This window comes from Chanos chanos, chromosome 3 (genome assembly GCF_902362185.1).
Source record: "Chanos chanos chromosome 3, fChaCha1.1, whole genome shotgun sequence".
Taxonomy (NCBI): domain Eukaryota; kingdom Metazoa; phylum Chordata; class Actinopteri; order Gonorynchiformes; family Chanidae; genus Chanos; species Chanos chanos.
The window spans coordinates 34,506,257-34,523,169 of record NC_044497.1 but is presented as its reverse complement, the minus strand read 5'-3'; the positions used below and the strand labels follow the sequence as shown (position 1 = coordinate 34,523,169).

General features: G+C 39.9%; 2 protein-coding genes across 4 annotated transcripts; both read left to right on the top strand.

Moving 5' to 3' along the window:
* The first annotated feature begins 285 nt into the window (after nt 1-285).
* Nucleotides 286-5,753, top strand: srsf6a (serine and arginine rich splicing factor 6a). 3 transcript variants are annotated; one of them, XM_030768281.1, is made up of 7 exons: nt 286-451; nt 1,815-1,975; nt 3,566-3,681; nt 3,911-4,113; nt 4,269-4,346; nt 4,440-4,454; nt 4,593-5,753. In XM_030768281.1, the coding sequence occupies exons 1-7, from the start codon at nt 345-347 to the stop codon at nt 4,906-4,908; spliced, it is 996 nt and encodes a 331-aa protein (XP_030624141.1). In that variant the 5' UTR covers nt 286-344; the 3' UTR covers nt 4,909-5,753. The 3 variants fall into 3 exon arrangements, with proteins under 3 accessions (XP_030624141.1, XP_030624142.1, XP_030624140.1); XM_030768282.1 differs by having other exon boundaries at nt 1,815-1,948; nt 3,911-4,074; nt 4,278-4,346; nt 4,440-5,753; XM_030768280.1 differs by having other exon boundaries at nt 4,440-5,753.
* Nucleotides 5,754-7,154: 1,401 nt separating this feature from the next.
* l3mbtl1 (L3MBTL histone methyl-lysine binding protein 1) lies at nt 7,155-16,386 on the top strand. The gene is made up of 21 exons (XM_030767783.1): nt 7,155-7,290; nt 7,585-7,766; nt 8,008-8,125; nt 8,344-8,539; nt 8,718-8,850; nt 9,062-9,110; nt 9,372-9,460; nt 9,781-9,885; nt 11,560-11,695; nt 11,934-12,025; nt 12,280-12,431; nt 12,619-12,695; nt 12,967-13,052; nt 13,497-13,607; nt 13,993-14,131; nt 14,303-14,405; nt 14,683-14,877; nt 15,053-15,102; nt 15,204-15,361; nt 15,664-15,726; nt 16,252-16,386. The coding sequence occupies exons 1-21, from the start codon at nt 7,155-7,157 to the stop codon at nt 16,384-16,386; spliced, it is 2,505 nt and encodes an 834-aa protein (XP_030623643.1).
* Nucleotides 16,387-16,913: the final 527 nt, after the last annotated feature.

Here is a 16,913-nt window from a genome sequence, read left to right as displayed (position 1 = left end):
TTATTCCTTATTTAGAATTGTTTGGTAATGAAAGTTGATGTGAATATATTGTCTTTGGATCAGCTTTGTTCTTGCAGTGGCACTGCAGAAAATAATAAGATTGAAAAATATTTACTGCTAGCCTGCACACTATAGTGAATTACCTCGTCTACACTGGTCGATAATCGATGTCCCTCCCAAAGTTGCAGCAAAACCAACACGCCAGTACAGCAGGTGGCGATCAAAGGCACAGGAAATGCCCCCGCTATCTAAACGACCAAAGAGGAACGGAAAGGCCTCAGTGGTGCGTCGTTGCGTGGCGTGGCCTTAGAGCCTGTTTACATCCGAAAACATTTTTTGTCGACATGCCGCGGGTGTATATCGGACGGTTGAGTTATCATGTCCGAGAAAAGGACATTCAGAGGTTTTTCAGTGGTTACGGAAAACTTCTCGAAGTCGACCTGAAAAATGGGTAAGTTAAGCTCGCGAAACGATGCGGCAATGACACTGAGTTGGCTAGGAACACGCGCGCGAACAGGCTGGCTAACCTAACGTTTTATTGTTTACACTGCTATTTAAGTCAGTGATTTCTCATAGCATAATTGTATTTTGCTGTCAGTAAAGCTATTTGTGTGAATAAACAATCCCAAATTAGCCTGGAGATCGAAGATTCACCCTATAATGATATTTGCCAGTTTATATGCCTCTTACATAACGCTAGTCAGAAAAGCATGTCGTTTGCAAGACGTTCTGGTTAGACAGCGTGGTGGCATTTTACCATAATGAAATGCTTGATGAAGTTGCTTTGAACGTTTGAAACGATATGATGTTAAGTAATAAATTACTGTTTTCGATGTCTGGAAATGCCTTGCACAATAATAAATATATGAAAGAGCCATGGAAAAGTAATGGAAGTCTAGTTGGAAAAGCAATGGTGCTGTCACGTATCTGTACTGGAACAACCAGTAAGACTCAAAATGACGAGTTGAGCATATTTTGAAAACAATCTTGAATTACTGTTAACGGCAGGTTATCTTATAAAAGTTGCATGTTTTAAATTCTACACATTTTACGTGCAGACATTACGTACATGTGGATGTAATATTGCATTTGTATTTGCAATGTTGTTACATTTATTGCAACAGTAATGTTTTGTCAACTTTGTCGTCTACTCGATTCTTTCGCACGTTTTATATTCCTTATTTTTTTTACTCGAATGATAATGAAAATTAAAGCAATATTAATACTTTAATGTACTTGTTCTACGTTACGTACACACACACACACACACACATACACACACACACACACACATATATATATATATTATGGCACTTATATTTGTAATATTGGTGCACTTATAGCAAGACGAATATTTTGTTAACTTGGCTAAGCTGGTTACTACTCGATTCTTCCACACGTTTTATTTGATTCAATTTTTAAATTCGAATGACTGTGAAAATCTACGCAGTAGTTTAAACGAGTTAAGTAAAAGTTTAGAAATTTCATGTCAGAATGTGCGTGATCCCGGACTACATTCACTAGTGTGAAGTGTACTTTGCAAGAACAAAGCACAGATTACCTCACTGTAGTTAAAATATTTTTGTGTTTGTTACAGCTAAGTTTTATTTAAACTGGCTAATCTTATTATTTGTTCAATAAATGAGAATACTTTAGCTATGTTCCTGTTTTTCATTAAAAAATAAATCTCTTCTTCTATATATACAAGCCTTGTATCATGCCTTGGCTACTTTAATAGTTATTATATACTTGGTCTGCCACAATGCCTCTCTGCTTTATCAGGTGTAAACGTATTTGAATTTTCCCTGGGCCAGGTATGGGTTTGTGGAGTTCGAGGACACCCGAGATGCAGATGATGCCGTGTACGAGCTGAATGGGAAAGAACTGTGTGGGGAACGAGTGATGGTTGAACATGCCAGGGGACCACGCAGGGACAGAGATGGATACGGTGGTTATTACGGAGGCGGAGGGCGCAGTAAGTACACCTTTGATGGACGGAGAATATGAGCAACCAACCACCCTCCCCATTAAAAATGACTGCTGTGCAAATGTGACTTGTGGAACTTGTGGATCAGGCATATTAATGGGGGTCGTCCTCTACCCCAGACTTTGATCACTTGCATTTTAGGATCAGGGTTGTAAGAGCAACACAATAATTATTAATTTCACAATCCTATATAAATATTTGATGGCATCCGTGTTTCTAGTTAATGAATATCTGCTTAACACATAGTTTGTGAGAACACTACATTAGTTACATATGTGATCTTAATGAAGTTCAGACAGTTTTATTAATATTAACTGTGGCACATGTATGGATATGTGCTGATTGTGACTCATTACAGATAACAGATTAAATATGTTGGCTTTTCCTTAATTCCTTGCTAGCTCTAATTTAGTTTTTAAAACTGTTAGTGTTTCTGTTTTTTTTTAATGGTCAAACAGTAAAAAGGATCCATAACCTACAATTTTTGCGTACTTCTGTCCTCTGCTCGGTCCCAAGGATATCTGGAATAATCCATTTATTTAGTCGTAGTTTGGAGCCAAAACTTACTCAAAACCACAAATGCACGTTGCTGCATATAATTCTTTTTAACCAGTTTTTTTTTTTCAGATCTCTTTGCTCTCCTCCCCCAAACAAGCATAACCTTTCAGTTCATTCATATGGTTTTAAACTTTTAAAACCATTGAACAATAATCCTTCACATCCAGTTCCAGTAGGATTGTTTTCTTGACTCCATTCTTTTCAAATGTTATAATGTAGCCAACCTGAACATCGCGATAACCATGTTTTAACATGTGAAGTTGTAATTAATTTAGTCTTTTTTTCCTTGCGGCATTAACAAAGTCCTTGATGTTTTAATTTGAAAGAGTCCAGTGGGGGCAGAGTCCGAGTTGAGGCTAAAGATGACTGCCTGACCTGTTGGGCCATGGCCTTCACCTTAATGTGTGTGTGACCTTTGCCCTTTGACCCTTTGGCTGACCTAACCGGAAGCCAAGATGACAGCAGGCTTTTGCCAGTAGTCCTGGGGCTGATGGTGAGGAATGCCATTAGTTATGTTATGTTGTCGTGATGGATCGTCCCGAGCCAAAAAGTCATACCAACTGCCCTCTGTTTACACAAGGAGAAATTCTGTTAATCTTTAAAAAATGGTTTATTAACTCATCGCACAAGCAGTGGAAAAAAAAAAACATGTGTTAGAAGTATGTATTATATTTTAATGTTAATGCTCTTGTCAGCTGTTCTGAAGAAGCCTCCTTGATTACGAGGATGTAAGGCCCAGAGTTGATTTGCTGTAACGCTGGCTGGTTAGCTTTTGTGTTTGTCAGTCCCTAGCTCCCTGACAGCTGAGGTACCTCCATCTCAAAGAGGAGTCGAGCAACTCTTGAGTCTGTGAACAGGTTTGCACTTAAGTGAAGCAAGGCAGCCATTCTCAGTAATATGAAGGCGTTTCTTGGTTCAGAGTTTGTCTTTACGTCCCCCCCCCCTTTAAAACTCCCTACTGTGAAACCACTCATCTCTGTGCCCCACTCACTTTAATTTTTTCTCCTTTGTCTGCAAAAGGTGGTTACAGCAGCCGCAGCCGCTCAGGCAGGGATAAGTACGGACCCCCTGTTCGTACCGAATATCGTCTGATTGTGGAGAACTTGTCCAGTCGCTGCAGCTGGCAGGACCTGAAGGTGAGTCCCATGTGTCAACTCAGCTTTGTCTTCATATCTAACAGGGAGATCAAGCAGCGCAGTAACTATGTTATCTTAAGATTGTAGATGTTTACAAATAGAGCTTTGGCTACCATGAACCAATAGAAATACTCATTTATTTAAGTTAGATTTGAAGAATTTTTAAAATCAATTTTAAATGTGAGATGAGTTGAATTTGTACAGTTTTGTAATTGTTCATGTCTTGCAGGACTTCATGCGGCAAGCAGGAGAAGTAACCTATGCGGACGCCCACAAGGAAAGGACTAACGAGGGGGTCATCGAGTTCCGCACCCATTCCGACATGCGCAGGGCCCTGGAGAAACTGGATGGCACCGACATCAACGGCAGGAAGATCCGCTTGATTGAAGACAAGCCGCGTCGCCGTCGTTCCTATTCTGGCAGCCGTTCCAGGTGTGTTAGAGCTTTTTAGAGAAAAACACCAAGTAATCACGTGTATAACGCAAGGAAGTCAGTAGGATTATCCTCTTTCATTTTTTTTAAGGCGTCTCCTTTTTCAAGATTAGAAATTCCATGATGCGTGATAAATGTAATTAATTGTTTCACAGGTCTCGTAGCCGGCGCCGTTCCCGTAGTAGGAGTCGCCGTAGCAGCCGTTCCCGCAGCCGCTCCCGATCACACTCAAGGTACTTGTTACCTCTCCACAGTATTGTATGGTATTTACTTAGAGTTAAATAAGTCTACCTGTGACTGTAAATTTCCTATTTAAATTCCAACAGGTCCCGTTCCCGAAGGCGTCATTCCCGCTCCAGGTCTGGGCGTAAGTCTCGCTCCAGGTCTGGACGCAAGTCTCGCTCCAAGTCGGCGTCTCGTAAGTCACGCTCTCGCACTCGGAAATCTCGATCTCGCTCCCGCACACGCAAGTCCCGAAGCCGTTCCACCAGCCGCAAGTCCCGCTCTCGCTCCGACGACAGGAAGTCCCGATCCAAGAGTCGTTCCAAGGTTAAATCCGAGCGGGATTCCCGAAGCCGTTCCAAGGAGAAATCCACCAGCAAAAAATCCCGGAGCAGGTCTGCTTCACCAATGGAAAACGGGAAGGAAGAACGGGCAAAGTCTGCCTCTCGCTCTCCCTCCCCCCAGGCCGAAAAAAGCAGGTCCAAGTCTCCAGATCGGCATTCCCGCTCTCGCTCCAAATCCGGCTCTCGCTCTAAATCTCGCTCCCGTTCCAGATCTGCTTCTCAAGATTAGGATCTCATTGAGTATGTCTAGGCTATCTCATTTACAGAGGGCCAGTGTGTGTGTGTGAAAGTTAGCTTCTCTAAGATAATATTTCGATGGGCTATACTTTCAGCCTTTCAATACCAGCTAGCAGAGCTTGACGCAAGCTCACAAATACTTTAAATCACTCAGTTATGTGAGCAAGACCTATGTTCACACTGGTTCTCTGGGAATGAGATTTCCTACCTCTCATGTATAGTCACATACCCAGACTAGTCTTGACACCCTGTGTTGTGTGAGTGCTGTTTTATGGAGTGAATGGAAAGGGTCCCAGGCGCCTAAAATTGGGTCAGTTTTAATTTGGTTGTGTTCTCTAAACTGACTATGTGAGCTTTGTGAACAGTCTATTTTGAATATTTTATACATGGAAAGAACAAGGTAAAACTGATCAACAACTTACCCCAATGGTATGTAATGTGCAACCACAAAGGGTTTTTTGTTTCTGTTTTTTTTTTTTTTTTTTTGAAAATAAATGAAGATTTTGAATGTGTCCTCAATGCCTAGTTCTAGCTGATGCCTCAGAATACCATCCTTACAATATGCTTAGTCTTCAAGTGGAAAACATCATATAGGTCTGCAATTGATAGATGCATTGGTTGTATGTCCTGTGATTTCAAATCCGACCGCGCTTCACTTGTGAAATTGTGAATTCATGCTTAACGATAATTTTTACTCAACGTTTTATTAAAAGTTGTTACCTAAATATTTGTATCACTTTTTGTTCCTCCTTAAACTGATTTTTGTTTTAAGGACGGTAGGCAAAGTTTGCACCATCTCTGTTGTCAGCGTTAAGTGATTAAATTTTTCCTGAACAATCTCTTCGTCATTTGTTCAATTTTCATAAATGATTTCACAAATAAATACAATTAATACAAAGGTCCTTAGTACCCAGTTCATGTAGATGCGTCTGTAGGAGCGGACTAAACAATTGGAGTACATAATGTATTTTCCTCAGCACTCGATACATTTTAGCGTATGCTCTTTTTTTTTAAGTGCGCAGTAGCGAGACATCAAACGTTAGGTTAGAGATTTGGGGATACAGTACATGAACCATATTGATACCGCGCGCGTGCGCAGTGGCAAATACTAAGAAGCATCACGAGCCGCTGGTAAGTATAAATTGATTACCTGACTTCATTCATAATTCGTGTCATGCAATGACTACACGAAAGATAAATCATTTCTTTACATGTTTTAATTTATTATTCGCTTTTTTACATTTTCGAGGGGTAGAACCAGTGACATTTCCATTCCGTCAGGAAAATGTATCAGTTTTCTGAATAAGCCAGAGACTAATTAGCCAGCAAGCTAATTTTCACTCGGGGAATTAAAAAAAAACATAAAATTGCTCTTACAGAGAGATAATCTGAATTAAAAACCATCATCATCGGTTTTTGTCCATGCAATTCATTGTTCAGCTCTCAGTGTGACGATGCGGTACAGCTATCCGTTTAGGTCCTGCAGAAAATGGATGCAAGGTACAAAATGTTAAACTGTGCGCTACTTCAGACGTTTCCACATATATTTATATATTTGCTTCAGGGAATTATGATACTCCGCCATTTTGCAATGTTATTTAAGATTTCATTCTTCCTGGGCTATACAGGCAGCAGTGTCAATAAGTGAACAGAAATGGAGCTACAGTAAAAAAAATTTGTCCTGAGCCGTCCCAATTTTGAAACGGGATTCAAATATAATTACTGTGAAGCTTGTGAATTATGCCAGTCAGCTAATATTTAACAATCCTAGCTCTATGATTATGCTTTAAAGTATATTTCGGCATTTTAACAATATATTTTATTGCGTTTCGAATGTGAATCATTTGACCAAATATTAGAAATGTCATTTTAAGCTTTTACATCTGAAATAACAAGCTATTAAGAAAGGATCACAGTGAAGACTAAGTGGGGAATTATATAACGGTTGATTTCAGTGTACTTGAGCAGCATTTTTTCTGAAACATACATAGCACACAGTTGCAACCCTTATATATACCATATCCATAAGGTTGTTCAAATGAACACCTTGGAAAGCAAAGATTATTGTAAGGGATAGTTAAATAGCCCCATATTTATGCTCACATAGCTTCACGATGGAAGAGATCAATATTTTTACATTTTTAAAAATAAGCTTCACCAGAAATGTGGACAAGCTCATTAGATGCAGAATTCTGTCTTTGACTCTGTCATCACAGCGGCGCTTAGTAAAGGCTTAACATGAGTGCCAAAGTGGACCAGGAAGTCCTGTCAAAAGATGCAGATGTTGCCCCTGACAACAATGACCCCAGCCTCTCCAATGAGAGTATGTCTCCAAGGACCCGCCCCCAGACTGCTACTGCACTCATTTTGCCAGGTGATATTCTTTATCTTTTACACTGTATTTATTTCTCTTCCCATTTCAGTCCACTGTGCTTTAGAATTGTTTCTCATCATGTGCTGTGTCTACTAAACTCTCTATGTTAGTAACTGTCGAAGAAGTATCTGTTCTTGTGTCCTTTTTTTTTTGAAGTCTTGCTGTTGGCATGTGTTAAGTATGCTCTGCTTATGTCTTCTCTTATGGCTTTTCATGTGGCAAATTTCAAAGCTGGTGATCTGTGTCATCTGAATGAATGTTATTGAGATCTGTAATGGAACCTCTCCAATGCAGCCTCTTCACTGGCAGTGCCAAAAGTGGAGGTGTGTCAGGGTCCAGGTAAAGAGGTGAAGGGGAGTGGGCCAGCAGAGCTGGCGGGCTCAGCCGTACCTGCACAGGTTGGCGGGACCTGTAGCATTGTGCATGTGCTGGAATGGAAGGAAGGGATGGCAATTTTGCCAGGCAGCAATCTAAAGGTAAGTGAAACCTATACAAACAAACATACAAGTTTAAGGATCTTTGCATGTATTGGTTTTATGATCAGATGGAATACAAACTTAAAAAATATAGTTTAATAGAAATCCTGGAAATGCCCACTTTCCAAATTGCCCTACCCTTCAATTTAATATGATTACAGGAGCTAACATTCATTTATCTGTAGACATCTGTACAATAGTTGAGGAACACAGACTCACAGTTGATGTGAACATTGTACAGTTGTGTATGAGTGACAGTGGAACACTGGAAGTTATCAGCCAGGGAAAGGTCAGCTGTTCCAACCCTGTTGCCGAGGGAACAGTTAAGGACGGGGAAAAGAAACAGACTGAACATACTGGTGAGTTCAGTTTTTTTCCAATATGATTACTTCACATTGTCGTTTGTGATATTCGCTGTTTGGTCAGTTCTGATTGGCTTACTGTGTGTATGTGTGTGTCTGACACGTTGCATTTGGTGTTTCATGTAATCAGCACTGATGCCATCTGTAATGTTTTTACATATCTTTTTAAGCCCTGAGCATTGTGTAATGCCTGCATGCCTGTAATGCTCTCCTAGAAACACTTCTAATGAGGCCTGTGGAACTGTCTGTAGATGTTGTGGTCCAAGGCACTGCTGGTCCTTCTGCTGTGGAGATGGAGAGATCCAAGTCCAATCCAGAACCTCAGACGAGTCCAGCGCAGTGTAGGATTTCTGAGCCTGGGCCTAAACGGACATACGCACAGGAGCTGCGTCGAGAGCCTCTGACCAATAAGTAATCAATAATTTTACCACTTATTAATTATTAAACTAATCGATCAGTGATGTAACTGTTTAGTTATAAATTATTTTCATCACCGTCATAACCAATAAAGTCCCATCATCTACAAGTAAATCTCCTTTGCAGATATCCTCTGACTGTCACATGGGTTGTTCATTTATGACCCTTATAGACAAACAGGTGTAGAGAAGCCACTTGGGGGACAGGTGAGCTCCCGTGATCCGGAGCTGCTAAAACCGATGAAGAAGAGAAAAAGACGGGACTACCTAAGCCCATCAGAGGAGGAGTCAGACACAGAGGCCATGGTAGGTCATGGCATGTGTAGCCTCTAGGTCCAGGATCTGCAGCTGATTTTGCTTTGTTTATAATGCGGCAGCAAATGTGGGAGACCCATCCCAAATTGTTGACAAATTGCCATACAGCTTTTATGAGCCAGGGTTGCAGCAATATTTCATCTCAGAATGGTTAAGCTTATTATGTAATAAAGTGTGTGATTTTTCTATTTTGTTTTTTGAGGAGGAGAAAGCAGAGGACTCAAAGACAGAAGGACGGCAGAACAAAGGTGGTGTGTACACTTTATTTCTTATTTACAGTTTACATAAGTGAATGAGTGTATTTACACATGCCAGCCAGTGTTCAAAACCCTGCTGAGAAACAAACTTGTAAGCTTTGGTTGAGCTACTGTACAGGTAACAATTACATCTTTTTCTATGTATGTTTGGATCAGGGTCCAAGTAGATCGGGAGATAATATGGGCAATTACATTTCTCAGTATCTAATTGAAAAAGCTGTAGTTCATTTTCACATTGAGAGGTTGCGTTTTTAGGCGCAACTGACACTAAGGAGTCCTGGTCATGGCTGCAGTATCTACAGGAGCAGAAAGCAGAGGCAGCTCCACCCAAACTCTTCCAGGAGGTACTTACTGCTTGGCACCCTGCTTCATACTGCAGTAGACATAGATAGTCACTACACAAACCTTATGGGAGTAGTTTTTTTTCTTTTTAACCTCCAATCGTTTGTGAAATCCAATGTCATTTAGCAGAAGTATACCTACAACAAACATTTTTTGCCTTGCATATTTTTTTTTATGGAAAAGTAGATGAGATCTGTGTTCTGTAATTATTAACAATTATAAGAATTAAGTGGAGAGCTGATTATTTAATATGTTGATTAGTTGGCTGTTCATGTTTTCAAGGTTTGTCAGTAAATTATTGTTGTTGTTGTTGTCTTTTCAGTCTCAGAGAGTTCCACAGTGCAAAAATAATTTCCGTCAGGGTATGAAGTTGGAGGGCATTGATCCCCAGCACCCGTCCATGTACTTTGTCCTGACTGTAGCTGAGGTAGGACACCATTCCTCACATTCCCACCGTGGAAAATTTCTCAAACACTAGGATTCAGTCATTCCTCACATTCCCATTGTGGAAAATGTCTCAGGTACTTAGACTCAGTCATTCCTCACATTCCCACTAGGCTCATTTGTGTAGTATTTGGCTGTCAGCTGTTGGATTGTATTAAATTAAATTAAGTTTCTGTGATTGCACACACACACTGTGAACAGTGAGCAGTGATTTTGTCCTCTGCATTTAACCCATCCAACACACCAGTAGTGAACACACACACCGGACACAGGAGCAGTGGGCAGCCTTCCTTGGTGAGCGGGGAGCATTGGGGTTAAGTGGGGTTCGATTCCCAGGCCCAACATCCACAGCTATGTGCCCTTGAGCAAGGCACATAGCTGTGGATGTTGGGCCCTTGAGCAAGGCACATAGCTGTGGATGTTGGGCCTGGGAATCGAACCGGCAACCCTCCAGTCACAAGCCTGGTTCTCTAAACTTTAGACCACAGCTGCCCTGTTAAAATGCAGACTGAAATCTACAAATCATGCCTATACACTACAGAAATGTTATACATTGTAATACAGTGTTATAAATGTTATACACTGGTATAATTATACATTAAATGTTATACACTGGTATACAATTTTATACATTACAGAAATGTGTCTGATGAAGTTTTGTATCATAAGGGCAACATTTGACTGTAGAATCTGAACACTGACTGAAATGGAAGCAAATTTTCTGTTATTTTCAAATTTGGTAAATTTAATTTTATTTCATGAAATAATAGGTAATTTGGTATAGATAACACTACTTGTCTTTTTTGAGCTTCTGCTGGTGAGATTTTGGGCTTAACGGTGGCACAGTGGTTAGCACTGTCACCTCACAGCATGAGGGACCTGCATTTGCATGTTCCCCCCCATGTTTGAGGGTTTCCTATGGGTGTTCCGGTATCCTCCCACCACAAAGACATGTATGCTAGGATTAGTACTCGTAAGTGACTTTGACCAAGGCACTGGCAAAAAAGACCTGGAGTTGGTCCTTGGGTGTCAGAGACAGTGGCTGCCCACTGCTTCTAGGTCATAGTGTGTGTGTGTTTGCCCATTGATGTTGGGATGGGTTAAATGCAGAGGCTCCATTTCACTGCTCAGTGTATGTATGACAAAGTCAGTTTGTTTGTTGTTTGTATTTTGTGTTACAATGTGCCTTTGTGTTACAATGTACAATGCACCAATGTTTTTTTGTGTGTAAGGTACTTAACTCTTAACCTTGCTTTATACAGGAGGTCTGTGGCATTCATTTATGTCAGGTGCATATGTATATTTCATGAGTCCATTGCTTTTTCTGCTTTTTCAGACTGTATTTTTTTGTACTCAGCAAAACATTTTCAGAAAATGTTTGTGTATTAGCTCCATTGTTCCTGGAAGCTAGAAAACATGACTGTTTCTGTTTGGTGCAGTGAAGGCATGTCAGTTAAAATAAAGACATTATTTCCCATAATTATAATTCTTTCCTTGTAATATTTTGCTGTAGTTGGGTTATTTTACCAGATATGTCCTTTTCTTAGTCATTACCATAGTACTCTGTGTTATATAGATTAATCATCAACACTCTGCTCTCTGTAAGACACAGATCATTATTTATGTAACAGACCTGCTCCACTCTTCGTCTGTACAGGTGTGTGGCTATCGACTGCGTCTCCATTTTGATGGTTACTCCGATTCTCATGACTTTTGGGTAAATGCCAACTGTCCTGACATCCACCCAGCTGGGTGGTGTGAGAGCACTGGACATAAACTGTACACACCCAAAGGTCAGAAGATATTACAGTTTGGAAGGACAGATTTCATGTGAAACATTGCTGTGGATGATTAAACAGAACTGTAATGTCTGATTCACACGGTGATGCCTGTGATATTTGATGTGACAAAATTGTATGTCTTAAAAAACGTGTCATTATGGAACCAAGCCTTTATAGAGATACTAGCATTACTCATAGTGATTTCAGAAGGTGATATTAACTGTTATTGTTTTTTTAAATTGTGTTTTAGGGTGTAAAGAAGAGGAATTCTCCTGGTCTAGTTACCTGAGGGTGGCCAAAGCACAGGTTGCTCCAAAAGAGCTTTTCTCTAGCCCTGGTCGCGTAAGTTCTAGAACCTTCTACACATTGACAAACAGATTATATTCACTTTATCTTCAGTGCTTTAATTTCTTTCATTTAAAAAGATATTATTTATTTAGGAATGTTTTACATTGTATGAAAATGGACTCAGTATAAAATCTTTGCAACAGATTCTGACACTTCATTGAGCACTGTCCACAACTTTTAACTTAATATTAGTAAAGTGCAGTTAATCTGTCATATGAAACTGAGGTTCATGTTTTTCTCATGGCCAGACGGATACGGAGTGTGGGTTTCAGGTGGGGATGAAGCTTGAAGCTGTTGATCGCATGAACCCATCACTCATCTGCGTCGCCACAGTAACAGATGTCGTGGACAACCGCTTCCTTGTTCACTTTGATAACTGGGATGACACCTATGACTATTGGTGAGTTTATCAAATTTGACATGCCAAAGCCATCACTTAGTAATCATTATTTATAATTCAAGTTCTAGCTGAATCGTTACCACGTGTTAAGTTCTGTGAATACAGAAATACAGCTTTTTTCAGTTCTCTCTCCCCTTTTCTCTTGATTTCTCCTTCAGTCTCTCTCATGCTCTTTCTTTCTTCATAGGTGTGATGCAACAAGCCCCTACATTCACCCTATTGGCTGGTGTCAAGAGAGGGGCCTTCCACTTACACCTCCACAAGGTGACAGACAGTTCTAATGTCCAGTCATATTGATTGTTCTTAGAAAAAAAAACAATACAAGATTAATTATAGCTACAAAAGTTTAGAGATACAGCCAAGTATCCAATGAACCGATGGTTCGATATCTGATTATAACAGCCATGAAAAATCAACAGGGACATGAAAAGCTATGCGTTGTAATTCCTAGTGTTTCTTTTGAGGGAATGTCTTAATGAAATGTTTCTTTTTTATTTCATGCTTTATGTTTATTAATATTCTCTGCTGTATGCAGATTATCCTGACCCTGGCAGGTTCTCTTGGGAGAAGTACCTGGAGGAGACAGGCTCTACTGCAGTGGCCCCTGAGGCTTTCAAAGTGGTGTGTGTCATGTCTCAGGATGTTCCACATCTCTGTCATGTAGTGGCCATTTAGTTATTGGTTGGAGATTGGTAATAGCTTAGTATTCCTGTTTATTTCACATGGTGTAGGAGCTGAGCTTTCTTTATTTCAGAGACTCAGTTTTATATCTTGTGTGATTGACAAATGACTGCAGTGGACTTAGAGAGTAGTATTAGAGAAGTAATAGTAATAGAGAATAGTATTATTTTCAACTGAGTTGAAAGAACCAATGATACAAATCATTAAAAAACAACTGGGCAAACCAAAACAAACAAACAAATAAAACCCTGTACTGCTGAAGCTATGTTTGAGTAAGAATGTCCATGCCTAACTTATAGTTTGCTGATGTTTTAAGGGCTTCAAGAGTTGAGAGTTCACAAGTATGGTAGTAGTAATTAATAGATAATTAATCCCTATGTGCAGCGCCCACCGCATGGCTTCCAGGTTCAGATGAAATTAGAGGCTGTGGACAAGAGAAGCCCTGCCCTCATACGTGTCGCCACGGTGCAAGAAGTCGAAACACACAGAATTAAGGTCGGTTTCTTTTTTTGCTTTTAAATTTACATTGAGTTCTGCATACATACAGAACTTCCTCAATACACTGCCAAACATCTTCAAAGCTGAAGTTAATTCAGTGACAGCAAAGGTCAATTCAGTGACAGATAGTGTCATTTCAGTGACAGTATGTGCTTTGTACTTACATGTGTGTTCATTAAATATTCAAATAAATGTATTACATAATTGAGTGACTCTCACTATATTGTCTGGATTTCACGACAAATAAGTGTCTTTAGAGAGTGTTGCAATAGCTAACAGCGACCAAATGAATGAATCTCCATTTATTTGTTTGCTCTCCCATTTGTTGTTATTTTGATTGAGGAGACGCTTGTGTAAGCAAAATGTCTTCTCGCTGATTTAGATTCACTTTGATGGGTGGAGCCATGTTTATGATGAGTGGGTGGATGCAGACAACCCTGACGTCCACCCAGCGGGGTGGTGTGAGAGCACAGGACACCCCCTCAAACCGCCTCCTTGTCCAACCTCCACCCAGCAGCCGGGTAAAGCCTCCCATCTCTTACAGTCTTCTGTTTGGAATCGAACTCCTCTTCACTGTCTGCAGTTGCTATCAGCTGAGACTATGATTACTCTCTAAATGAATTGTGCTTTGCGAATGTATTGTGTAATGGTTGTGCTAATGCTGTGTGTGTGTTGATGTGGTGTGTGGGCAGGGCCCAGAGAAACTCCAGCTACAGGTCAGCCCAACTACACCTCCATACCGTGTAAAACAGTGACACACTCTCGAAACACATCTAAATACAGCTTTCACCACAGGTAAGTTCTGCACTATCACATACCAATCACCTCTGTAATATAATAAATATAAATATAAAAAATAAAACAGTGTACAACAGAATACTGGAAATGATTGAGTATACTGTCTTCTTCCCAGTGATATTTTGCAATTTTCATTTGCTTCAAGTTCCATCCTTTCAGATACTGCTCGAATTATCACTGTTGTGATCTGTGATAACCTTGTTTGAGTAACATTTTATCATAGCTTTGCTAATGCGTGAAATCATCATCTGTTTCTTCAACCGGCTCTCCCCAGGAAGTGCCCAACTCCCGGGTGTGATGGGTCAGGCCACGTGACAGGTCGGTTCACAGCGCATCACTGCTTATCAGGCTGCCCATTGGCCGAGAGGAATCAAAGCAGACTCAAGACTGACCTATCTGACACAGAGGGCTCTAAACGAAATCTTCTAGTGTTTGGACAACGTGCTAAGAAGTCACGCTACCATGGCAGGTGAGAGAAAATCACAAATACTGTATATGGCAGTTAAAAATCAAATTCAAGGTCTTAAGTAGATGTATAATGTTGACTGAGTGTTTATTTTAACAGTATTTTATTTTATTAATTTAGTACAATTCTGTGGCAAAAATTATTCGAGCGGTGCAATTTCTCAATCTCTGTCTCTCAGAATTGGGCGTCCTCCAAAATACCGAAAGAACCAGCAAAGGAACTACCAGAGTGAGTAAATCTCTACAGCGCTGAGAGTTAAAGAAATGGTCTTACCTTTCCTTAACTGATGTTTGTGACCAACAGACAGTCAATGTGTGTATTTGTTTCAGACATGTCTACGGAGGGTGTTTATCCTTCATTATTCATGTCTGCCCTGTCATCCCATCCTGACCGCACTCTGTCCTTGTGCTGGGAACAACACTGCAAACTGCTGCCTGGAGTTGCAGGGGTTCACGCCAGCCAGGTAGCCACCTGGACAGTGGAGGAGGTAAGTTTTTGTCTCTCAACTTAATTTACTGTACCTCAGGTTGACTGATTCTTTCCATAAACTTTATTGTTTGTTAAACAGATTGAGCAGCGGTTTTCTCTTAAAGAGGGCTCACTAAACCAATAGTTTTGTATTCTTCTGACAATATGACACATAAGTAAAGGGGACCTGTCACTTTGACAGCCACCCACCGAGCATTAATTTGTTACTGTAATTACTGACTATTGTTTTTAAAAACCTTTCAACCTTACCCTTCGTAAGCAGGTTGTGTAGCCATGATTATTTGGTTCCTTTGTTATCAGGTCTTCAGCTTTGTACAGAATCTCACAGGCTGTGAAGAGCAAGCCCGTCTCTTCAGAGATGAAGTGAGTGAACAACCTAACAAAAGCATTTTCTCAACATGTGTTTTGACCTGTTTTTTTCTCCATACTGCTAAAATGAGAGCAGTTCTGTATAGAAAAGATTGTATTTATGTTTGTGTGTTTATACGTAATCACAAATGTATGTACTGTACATGTTTTTAGCAGATATGTACATTGCCACGTTGAATTCCTATTTTCATAGATCTTAATGCATTAATAGTTACTTATATTCTAACCCCTGAAGGGCATTATAATAGAAATATAGAAATTAAATTGGTACATAAATACATAGTTATTGGGAATAATAAAATGGGGGTCCAAAATATTTCTTATCTGTCAACTGTATAATAAATGTTCTTCAAATGTCTTAATTCCTTCAATTATGAGATTGTTGTCATAATCTAAATTAGATACATAAGGCTGTTAGCACTGTTAGTCATTCTGCCAGTACTGTAAGTGATACTCACTTTGGTAATGCATTTTGCATTGGTGTTTTTTATGGGGTTAAGAGGTTGCTTTCCTTTCCAGATGATTGATGGGGAGGCATTCTTGCTGCTCACTCAAAATGATATTGTCAAGATCATGAGCATCAAGCTGGGACCAGCTCTCAAAATCTACAACTCCATATTAATGTTCAAGAGCACAGATGAAGGTCTGAAGTGATCACTTTGGGTCAAAACTGTCAAAAAAAAAAACTTGTCGAAAAGTCATGATGTGCCAAATCCATTTGGTATTCATTCCCCATTATGTGTTTAGTGTTTACTATAGTCGCCTACCAGAGATAGAGAAAATGAGAGTAGAAGGAAGAGAAAAGAAAAAAGAAGATGTCTAATCAAGTCGAACGTGATGCTGAATCTCTTTTTTCCCCCCAAAGCACTTACAGTCACTCACTAGAGAGAGGAGGGGGGTGTCATTAAACTTGATGCTGAACTGATGTTCTCCAAAAACAATTTCAAGCACTCAGTAGAAATAGAATGGGCAAATGTTTAACCAAATTAATTTTGTTGCTGAATTGATTACATTTGTTACACCAGACATAACTGCAGTGTTTATATTTGTGATAAATTAAACCAGTGCACCATGTACACACAGGCTTTGGTCAATTTGGTGCTATTTTTATTGCATTGTTCCCTGATATGAGCCTCAATAATGTTGATGCACTTTATAGAATTGGCCACTAGATGGAACCA

Bases quoted from the DNA above. Each gene is read 5' to 3' on its own strand.
- l3mbtl1 (XM_030767783.1), top strand. From the start codon at position 7,155: ATGAGTGCCAAAGTGGACCAGGAAGTCCTGTCAAAAGATGCAGATGTT. The intron at 8,126-8,343 runs GTGAGTTCAGTT...ATGCTCTCCTAG, and splicing joins GAAACAGACTGAACATACTG to AAACACTTCTAATGAGGCCT. The intron at 13,053-13,496 runs GTGTGTGTCATG...CCCTATGTGCAG, and splicing joins CCCCTGAGGCTTTCAAAGTG to CGCCCACCGCATGGCTTCCA.
- srsf6a (XM_030768280.1), top strand. From the start codon at position 345: ATGCCGCGGGTGTATATCGGACGGTTGAGTTATCATGTCCGAGAAAAG. The intron at 452-1,814 runs GTAAGTTAAGCT...TCCCTGGGCCAG, and splicing joins GAAGTCGACCTGAAAAATGG to GTATGGGTTTGTGGAGTTCG. The intron at 3,682-3,910 runs GTGAGTCCCATG...CATGTCTTGCAG, and splicing joins GCAGCTGGCAGGACCTGAAG to GACTTCATGCGGCAAGCAGG.